Source organism: Taurulus bubalis, assembly GCF_910589615.1.
Source record: "Taurulus bubalis genome assembly, chromosome: 15".
NCBI classification, from domain to species: Eukaryota; Metazoa; Chordata; class Actinopteri; order Perciformes; family Cottidae; genus Taurulus; species Taurulus bubalis.
Genome location: NC_136603.1, coordinates 7,172,362 through 7,182,932, shown reverse-complemented (window position 1 = coordinate 7,182,932; position 10,571 = coordinate 7,172,362). Strand labels below are relative to the sequence as shown.

General features: G+C 43.2%; 1 protein-coding gene across 1 annotated transcript; it reads right to left on the bottom strand.

Annotated features, from left to right (window-relative positions):
- Positions 1 to 363: 363 nt before the first annotated feature.
- LOC306747506 (FAST kinase domain-containing protein 3, mitochondrial-like) lies at positions 364 to 4,408 on the bottom strand (the record flags this gene model as incomplete). Its single annotated transcript, XM_079230563.1, has 9 exons — positions 364 to 1,292; positions 1,390 to 1,504; positions 1,661 to 1,730; positions 1,865 to 2,036; positions 2,217 to 2,302; positions 2,478 to 2,646; positions 2,760 to 2,947; positions 3,209 to 3,359; positions 3,530 to 4,408. 9 exons carry the CDS (start codon positions 4,406 to 4,408, stop codon positions 1,194 to 1,196), a joined length of 1,929 nt encoding a protein of 642 aa, XP_079086689.1. The 3' UTR covers positions 364 to 1,193.
- Between the last annotated feature and the right edge of the window lie 6,163 nt (positions 4,409 to 10,571).

Sequence of the window (10,571 nt, the reverse complement as noted above, 5' to 3'; positions counted from 1 at the left end):
GTATTTTACCATTTACAGAACATTTGGATTTTAATTTTAACAGATCAGGTTTTGTCCCGTTCCTTTTCTTTCAACCGTAGACCTCGATTGCTTTTTTTTCACTGTGTTGCAATGTTTGACTGGAATCAAATTACTAGCAATAGCAGTCAATACTGTAATTTGTTTAAGTAGGGTAATTTCTTAATAGCAGTTATTGACATTTAAATCTGTTAGTTTTTGTACAATAGATCTGAAATTAATCAAACCCTGTGCAACACGTTTTTCCTGATATGAAGAATCAACCACCAGTCCAAGGATGATAAAGATTAAAGGCAATTTATTGTATACCTTCAAACATCAAATAAAAGCATATTTCAAGTCACACATTTGTACATCTCATGTACATTTCATTTCAAACATCTCGGGCATCTTGTTCAGTAAATAAAAGTCACATTATTGTCCTTATTCCAAAGGAAATCGGGTACCAACAGCAGAACAGGGCAGAGCTTGAAACAACAACCCTGACACTCATATCGCATGAATCACATAAATAGTCCATATTATGTTCATTTAACATAGTAATTTTAACAGAATAATAATATAATAATAAAATAATAAACATGTGCAGTATTATTTTCACAAGCTTTGCTCCATAATACCAGTGACAAAGCCAGTTTAACAGCAGCTATTAAAAATAATGCTGAACAGAAGTCATAAGGTGCCAACATAAAATAGTCACACAAAAGGTCAGGGACAGTCATGCAGCTGCTCAGACGGACAGGTTTTAGCAGCTGACATTCTAAAAGTGATTTCATCTTCATTGGTTTATCTTTCATGCAGAACTATTCTTTGATTTGTTTTTACTTTGTTGCTCAAAACAAGGCAGGTTGATTCGTAAAATGACAAAAAAAAGAAGGTTACAAACAAACAAACAGGCCGGATACCTCTTTTACACCAACTTCAATTATTCCTATGTTTCTTGGCGGTTACTATCAATGTTTTAATCTGCCTTATTAACAGACATTCTCGCATTAGGATATGCATGAGCTGAATCTGAATATCACAGATAAAAGTATTTCCGTTTCTGCCATGACTTGCATCTTCTTCACATTGTAGACAAGTAGAGCGCAGCATCGCTCAGCTAAAAACCAGCTCAGCACCAACCAGTAAAAGTCACGGAGGAATCTTTCGTTGAACTTGTTCGGCAACAAAGATCAGCGATTGAACTTGAAGATGGTGGGAAAGATCTTGTTGTAAAGATATTGGACCTGTTCCTTCTGAGTTATCAGTTTCTCAAATTCAAAGTAAGGGATCTGGTAGAGAAGATGATTAGTTGTTAATGACTGCAATGCTTCTTATAGGGGAGGTCACATTGGATAATAATGCAATGATCTAGTTCCTCAAGCGTACCTGCACCACCTCATAGCCCATCCTGCGGAGGTGTCTCCTCTTCGTGGCTTCCTTCCCCAGCAGGTGATGTGTGTTGCTACAGAAACGTTTTTCTCCATCCAAACACAGTGCCACCCTACACATGACACAAGACATGCAGGAGGAGTTTACATTATCAGTTCAGAATACGCACAAATGTCATGCGGCTCACTTTTATTTGGTTCAAAATGTAACTGATCGGCGTGTCGATCTGCTTGCAGCCGTCGAAGGCTCTGCAGAACGTGTCTCTCACCTCCTGTAAGTGTGATCCCACTGAGACAGAGGCAGAATGTATCCCTTCTTATCCAGGCATACCTCCACATCTGGAGAAAAGTGAACATGGAATCCGTGAGTGCAGTTCAGGTTAGCCATCGACTAAAGAGAGGATACGCTTCACCTTTGGTTTCAGTGGATATTTCATAGGGTTTGCTATATTTGTATATTTACTCCTGCTTACCTATGGTGTAGCCACTGTGAGTAAAGATTCTGGTGGAGTAAAACTTTCCCCCCAGTAGCTCTGTAAGTGGCCCTTTGACCTCATTGTAGAGGAGAGTCTCCATCGGGGTCTCAAAGGCGTGGTCCACGGAGGAAAACCTCTTCACATGGAGGAAGTAGGGCAGTCTGGGACCCTGATGAGGAAGAAAGTATGGAGAATTCATTTATGCTATCATTTATCTGACTCAACTATTTTTCTATTACGACATCGCTTAATTTACTTGGCAACTACTGCAAGTACTCTGACACTCTGTTACACTATTTGAATAATAGTAGACTAAACGTACTATTCATACAAAAAAAAAAAAACTCACCCAGTAGTAAGTGCACTCTAATGAGCTGGAGAGATGCAGCTGTGTCAGCTGTCCCAGTGCATTCCTGTCCAATGGCTCCCCCTGTGCTGTAAGACAGACAAGGACAGCTTACATCACAGACATTACGTACACATTACATACACTGACACAGCTCTATGTGTACATGTGGAGTGACAGCAGCATGTGGAAAGAGTGGCATGATGCAATCCAATGTCATTAAGTCTACTTTAATGTTCTTTGGGTAAGCAGCCTCTTGCATACCTTGCAGCCTCTGCAGGAAGTACGGGCTGAACACTTTGGACATGTAGTTGAGTGGGAAGCGTTCCAGTTGGATGCAGGCGTGCAACACCTCTATCAGGGAGCGGGGCTGGAACTGCGAATACCTGGTTGACAAAATGCTCTCCAGCTTTTTAAACATCTCACTGGAGCACTGAGGAGCAAAGGAGACATCAAGTCATCAACTACGCTTTACGCGCTGCTCTTTCCGTTTCATAGTCTTTTTAAATGTAGAAACAGTAATGCAGCATGATTAAGAGCCCTCACCTGTGGCAGATAGTTGAGCCTCCCCATGGCGACAATCTGTTTGGCAATCTGAAGGGTGGCGTGCCTCTCAGCGTGGCAAACAAAGTTCTCAGCCACAGCCTCGAAGATTGGCTCGGAGCGGCACTTCATTTGCAGACAGTACTCCATGACGGTGCTGATCAGCTCTGGATCACACTTCCCCAGCCTCCCTGACACACACACAGTACTTCAGGATTAACTCCATGCCTGATCCACTACATTACATTTAGCTGACGCTTTCATCCAGAGCCACTTACAATAAGTGCGTTCAACTACGAGTACAAACTCAGAACAACAAGAATCAAGAAAGTACAATTTCTTCAAGAAAGCCTAACTAAAAAGTGCTATTAGTAATGTAATGGCTGATCCATTTAGAGTCTAGACTAACGTCCTTGTTCCCCTAAAACCCATTTGAGGACATTAAACCCCACCTGGTAGGTGTTTCTCCAAAGCAGACAGGAGCTCTTCATCATGGTGTCCCAGGATCATCAGCGCAGAGAGCACCTTGATAACTTCATCATCACTAAAAGCTTTTAGGACCCGTGATGCTCTGTGACTCAGCCTCAGCACCAGGGAAATGGCCTGTGAAACAAAAGGTCAGCATTATAATCCTTCACTTTTCAGCGTAAAGACACTTCAAGAGAAGAGAAAACGTTCAGTGTCCCTAAAGAGACCTGCAGCTTAGAGCCAAGCATATCGGTGTGAGATGTTTAGAAATGTCCAAGTGTAGCAGTAGTGGCTGCTCTGCCTACCTGTCTCTGCTGCAACTTCAACAGGGACTGCAGGATATCGCTGACTTGGCTGGCTTTCAGCCGGTGGACCATCCGCTGTGTGTGTCTGTGCAAAGTGGACAGCATGAGCCTCTGCCGCAGGCTGGCAGGATCGTGACACAGAGCCAGCAGAGAGTAGACCCTGGCAGCCTCGCCGGGGGAGACGACGTCCTCTTCTACGGCACCGCACAGAGAGTCCAGGACCTCTGTCGCCATGGCTGACTGCCGGCCTTCCAGGGCGTAGGCCACCTCGCCCAGGTGGCAGAGCTGTGGCACCCAGAGGTCCCTCCTGGAGAGGAGCTCCAGGCACTCATTTATCAGTCCGAGGACGAGAGGGCTGTGGGCATCCAGGCCAAATTCCACACATGCTCCGAGTAAAGTGGCCAGTCCGTCTGCCCTGTCATTGCTGGGGAAGTCTGCCAGCCGGGAGCACAGCTCAGGGATCACATCCCCTTCGATCAGAGTCTGGATGTTGACCAGTGCGGCTGCGTTGCTCTGTGGCTTTGTGTACGGGATGTATGGAGAGAGGTGTGGGGTTGGTGGTCTTGCAGCCGTTTTAGAGGCCATGCGTCGGCCACATTGGTACACGTTCAGGTCATCCTCAGTCCTCCCTGGTCTGGGCACCGGGCCGGGCAGATGGGCTGCACTGGCCTGCTGGACCGCCGCGGTGGTGACCTGCGTGCTGTGAAAGGTACGCACACCGGTTGCGCACGGGTGTTGCGCAACAGCAGTCTCGCAGGCAAAAGCAGCGCATCTGCTCGCTGGACTGCAGAGATTAAGACCCCGAGTGAGAGGGAAACAAGCCGAGGGCCGCTGACACGCCGCTCTGACGGAAGACGAGAAGCAGGCGATGGACTTCATTGTTGTCGAAGAAGTGACGTAACGACCCCTTCCTGTCTCGAAACACAGTTAAGAAAAGGAAAGTCACCGTCAGGGCATGTTCCTGCTTTTACGCACAAGGCTTGACTTGGTTGAGTCCAGAGGAAGATGAGCGGATTCAACACCCCGGTGTTGAATCCGCTCATCTTTCCCACAGTTACACACACACAGTTATAACACAGTTACACACACACAGTTATAACACAGTTACACAAGCCAACTTTAAAAACGGATGTAGCGGATGTGTTTTACACGTATGATTTAAATGTAGATAACATATCTGCGCCAAATAAACTCTACCTTGTCTTTCAGATTGTATACGACTTACCTTCACCGAGACAGGAGAGCCATGAGGAGGAGCGGCAACATATTACAACACTCGCCTTCAGGGTTTGATAACGGCTTGTGTAAGGTGACATGTGTTTGCACGTGCTGCCCCTCCGAGGTCAAACTGTGAACTGCAGGCTGCCCGACGTGCACTCGCGTGCTTTACGATTGGCCGAGCCGAGCCGAGCCGATCCGAGCTGAGCCGATACACACAAAAAAAAGAATCTTATCCATCAAGGAAATAGAACAAAAATACTTTGTATATAAAGATAATTGCATGCAGGTTTCACTGCTCCAAATAAGGCACGAGCCTGCAGTTGTGTTAATGCATTGTCAACAAATGGATTTGTATCAATATTTTTTCAATCTAAAAGTTGTTAGCACTGCTCTATAAAGCATTAGCAATATTGATAAAGCCATTAGTCACAATGTAAAAATTGAACTTTTATTTTTTGATCCCCAAAGCCACTCAAATAGTCCTTCAAACCACACTAAAGCCAATACAAAATGCACAGAGCAAAGAATACAAATGAATATGTGTCTGTGTGTGAATTCACAGTATCATTAGGTGTTTAATACATTCATAACATTTCTAAACTCAGTTGCATTGCTATGTTGAAAGTTGTGTCAGCAAACCTGATGACTGACTTCCTCGTGGTCCTGCAGGCAGTGCTGATAGTCTTTAACAATCCCCACAAGGTGGCGCTAGATACAAACAAACTGATTTGCCTCATAGATCACTTTTGCCTCAAAACACAGCTGAGCTTAATGTATCCACATTTAAAGAACAGGCCGATATTGGCCAGCAGAGAACTTGCGTCAAACACGTGTGTCCCAGTCAGAAGGTTCTCCGTGGAGCACAGAGCACCATAATGGAATCACAAAAGCTGGAAAAAAAGTCTCTATCATTCAACAAACAAATGAGAACATTGTATTCCCCAGCTCTAATACACACATGTCTAAAAACAGTTCAAATATATTTCTTTTTGTCAGCAATGCTTGCAGATCACATGTTTGTGTGGCATGTGTTTTCCTGCTGTTAATGACTGAGATATAGGCTACTTGTTTTTGTGAGCGTAGATTGTGATTCTGGGGTTTAAGAAGGTCAATACCGGAATGTGCTTCTGTTTAAAAAAGCTGTGTGTGTGTGTGTGTGTGTGTGTGTGTGTGTGTGTGTGTGTGTGTGTGTGTGTGTGTGTGTGTGTATGGCTGGCGAGACACAGAGTAGTGCATGAAGGCTGATCCCGAAAGTCATCTGCGCCCCATATCTCCAAGACAATCTTTGTGTGTGTGTGTGTGTGTGTGTGTGTGTGTGTGTGTGTGTGTGTGTGTGTGTGTGTGTGTGTGTGTGTGTGTGTGTGTGTGTGTTACCCATCTGGCTGGTTCCCCTTCTATCTCTTTGCAACACCACAAGCCCTCTGGACACGAGTTGGACAAAGAAGAAAGAGTGAAAAAAGACCCAGAGCTTTCAAATGGTGAGCAGGGCAGACCTGATAAGATCTGTTATAATAAAGTTACTGTTCTGCCGGTAATGCTGATGAATCACACTGAATACTCACTCTGGCTGTGTGTCCATGTCTGTGTGTGTGTGTGTGTGTGTGTCGTGTGAGGGAAGTGGAAAAATGTGTGTCAGTTTTTCATTTTGTGATAATACATTTGCACTGCTGCTGTGAAACTTTTAAACACGAGGAACCATTTCTTCAGCCAAAATAAATACCATGAAAGAACTTACTGAGTAACCAGCTTGTTGTGATAAAAACTACTCATTTTAATTGTCATGAAAAACACTTAACACACTCCAGTACACGAGCATCTATCTATGTACTCACAAACATGCGGTGTCTGGGAATAACATCACATCACGCTTTGGCTAAATCTAATAATCAAAAGTTCAGCAGTGATGTTATCATTACTCATGTCTACTCTGTCCCCGTCTTGCCTAAATTATTGCTGCTATTGCATTGAAAAAAACACAGTCCAAATGGTTAACTTCCCTGGGAAATTTAGTGCGAGAGTTCATCTTACCGACACTCACGAGTTTTAAAACTTGACAAAAGACGTTAAATTGGTTCTCTGGCATCACTGCTGTTGGAGACCATGTCAGGATTCAGTTCAAATGTAAAGGTCCCTCATTGTAGAGAGTGAGATGTCTGTGTATTGTGATTAGAAAGTAGATCTAGGTTTCGATATGAGTACTGTGAAAGTACTAGAACACTCAATCCATGGAGAAATGCACACAGTAAAGTTGAGGTGTCACTAGAAGTGTCGCTAAACTCTACACTTCTAACGCAAGAACTAGAATGTCATTTTTTATATTTATTTACAATGTGAACTATGAAAGTGAAAGCTTTTCCATCTCATGTTTTGAATTTGGCTTTCCCTTTATAGTTCTGCCTTTACAGCAATAAAATAATCCCCTGAAACGAGGTGACAAGTTATTTATAAAGCAATAAAACCTGGCTAACTTGAGAGCTAAGCACAGACACCATGTAGTTAAGTTTTCTTCCCCCTCCCTGTACTGGTGTACAAATATGGAACAGATTCCGCCGGAGATCACTTGAACAATTCAGATTCCTCTGACAAGTCAAGTGAACTTACTGAGAACTGATCTGTACCTGGTTCACTTGAACCTTCAGGTTTCACGCCTTACTTAGTTACAACTAATCCTTCCAGATGGTCAGCTGGTTGTGTTGTTTAACATCCAAATAATGTGTGTCCGCTTACCAAAGGGTCACTGAGCTGACACTGGCCCAGCCCTGTGAGTGAGAAAAAGCAGCTATATGTGAATCACACCAAATTATGTAGCTTTTGTTGACAGATTGCAGCCATTCTCAGTGAGAGTCATGTGGGATTTACTTTCATTACTTGCTGTAACAAGACTGTAATTTTGCATAGCTTCAGTTGCTTCCACTTTGAAAACAGTCTTTCTAGACATGTAAAATCATGTGGCAGCGGGAGGTATCAATATTTTATACTACAACCTCTCTCACACTTTCAGTATGTGTGTGTGCCAGTTATGAAGGAATTTCATGAACATGCCTTTCTCCTGGGGATTCCAGGGATGACTGTGGTTTGTTTTAAAAAGGTTAGGACCGTCATGTGTTTCTGATTTAGATCTAATTCAAGTTGTCACATAAAATATTAGCTCTGATGGGATTTTTTTTTTTTTTTAAATCTATTTTCGAGCATAACCGCCCGGGAATGTGTTTTGTGGTCTCTGTAGGGCGGGCGAGGCCTTTTTTTTTTTCTTCTATGGAAACAAAAGGGCACACGTGTGGTACAGAAAAAGAAAGACAGGAAAAGAGAAGGAGCGTGAAAGAGGATCACATCCAGAGATAGGTGGTGCATTCTGGCAGACAGTAGGAATCCATTTCACGCCCAGATGAAAGCAGTGTGAGAGGGGGAATGTGTGTGTAGCCGTTTGATAGGTGTGGCAGGACAGGGGTTAGGCCTGTTAGCTTTTCCTAGGCCGAGGAGGGAGGGAACCCTCCATAACCCGGTCCAATGCTCTCTCTGTTCAATCAGTGACAGAACAGACCCCAGGGGAAACCAGAAGTTATTGCAACTGATTATTTTTCTTGATGGTTTTCTGTACAGATGTACCTTCTCAGATGAGATCGTCCAAACACGGTATGACGCAGTATACAGTACAATACAGTATTCCAGTACAGTGTGTAACGGTATTTTATAATGTGTGACATGAAAGTGGACCTTCTGCTGTGCAGGAGGCTTCAGTATCAGGGTACAGCTAGTTTCGGTCCTATATTCAATGTGAGTTTTGGTAAAAAAAATCCATGCTGTATTAAGGCACAGCAGGCGCTTCGAGCTAAATGCTAACGCTAGCAGTGCAACTTGCTAACAGCGACTAGTCTTACATGGCAGGTATTTAGCGTGTTCACCATTTCAGTTTAGCGTACAAAGTGTTGGAGTTTAGGGATGCCAAAGGAAACATTGTGAGTATATTAAAAAGGTCTAACACAGAAGGGCATGGGCTCCGAGATCGAGTCCAGTCATTCGTCTCTTTCTCTAAAACACAAAATCATGTGTTTCACTCCTGTCATTCGTCTCTCCTTCTCCTACCAAACATCTCACAGTACAAAAACAGGGTTATAAGTTAAATGAAATGATTGAAAAATGCACTGTTGGCCGCGCCTAGTGAAGCTCCCGTATCTATCAGGGCGTTCTCCTTCACAACACTGGACTAAGTCCCTACAGATGTATTTTACATGCTGGAGGGACACGTCACATATCTCCAATCTGAGCTACGGTTGAGAAAAAACAGTCTGGGGATAAACAACGAAAGGGGACTTCAGTTGATCACCAAACTGTTTACGGTCAACGTGGCATCATGGGAAGGTGAAGAACTGATGGTTTAAGCTCATAAACCACAAATCGCGTACACTTCTCTCTCAAATCGTGCCGCATATGGACTGATTTAGAGCCGAGCGGTTACTTGGTCTTGCCTCAAATTTATTTTCAAACTGGAATACAATTGGTAATTCAACACACTGAACTTTTTCTTTGTCAAATCTAATTTGTACTTGTGCGGCAATGCAGTTGCAAGCTCAGGATAGAGAAGTCACTCATGCACATTCAGCCGCATGGGTGCATTCAAGGAAACTCCAACATTTGAGAGGAATACCAACCCCCTAGCATGCGAAACCTTTTACATTCACATCTTTGTCTTTTATTTACCGACACAATAGCTTGTAAGTGAAATCCTTTTTGCTTTCAGTACTGCAGTATATAATATACAATTTCAAAGTATCATTACACGGTTAGTGGTCAGTGCAGCTAGGTGTCTCGGTGGTGGTGAAAGTATGAAGCTGCACACAGACAAGAATTTGAACAATACATATAATGTACAATAGGAATCTACTGTATGTGGGCTGATGGCCATCTGGTTAGGGGCTGTGCAGTGTCTCCTCCCAGCAGGCAACTGAAGCTGTGAGCCAAGACCCCGGGCCCAACACCCTGCCGGACTTTGAAATCAGATCTTTATTGTCCATAAAGCCTCAGCCAAGTATGAAGAATCAGCCCTCCCTAACAAAACACAAGATGAGAGAGAACTTGGGGGTGAGTGAGACACAAACAGGGAAATGGAGAAATAAATTGGGGGAAGAAAGAGAGGGTAAGGTGGTTGAGAATGTCAATGTGGAGAGAGAACAGCCAGTACATATCAGAGAACAATGCTCATGCTCACAACTATGCCACAGTTATTTATAGGTCATTGAGAGATAACTCAATTTTCATAACTTTCTAATTTTGTTTCGGTTGGTCCCAGTTCACATATCAATACAGCACTCTCTACTGGGGTCAGCTTTCTCTACTGGAACACCAGAGTGTATTTTGTTTCAGCCACTCAATGCTCAATATTCACCTTGTTTTGACCACATATGAAGTGAGATATGAAAGGGAGGGAAACAATGGCAGCCAGAGAAAGAGAATGTATATAGTACAACTAAACAGTGTAGGTTAGAAATAAAGTTTGAAGAGCTAAGACACACCTGGAGGAATAGCAGAGAGAAAATGCATCACTTCTGAAGAGGTTGTTTCAAATGTTCAAATTTGAAAACATTTCCTCCAGGTGATCCTGAAATATCGCATATACGAAAAATGGGTTGGAAGTGAAGTCACAGTGACATTGACCTTTGACCACCAATATCTACTCAGGTCTTCCATGAGTCCAAATGGATTACATTCTGCTACTTTTTAATTTTTTAACTGTTCAAAAATGTTAAATCAAACTATCGTCATCTTATCAATGCAAAAAAATTCTGTAATTTCAATATGTTTTGAAAGATGTGACTCGTCATAT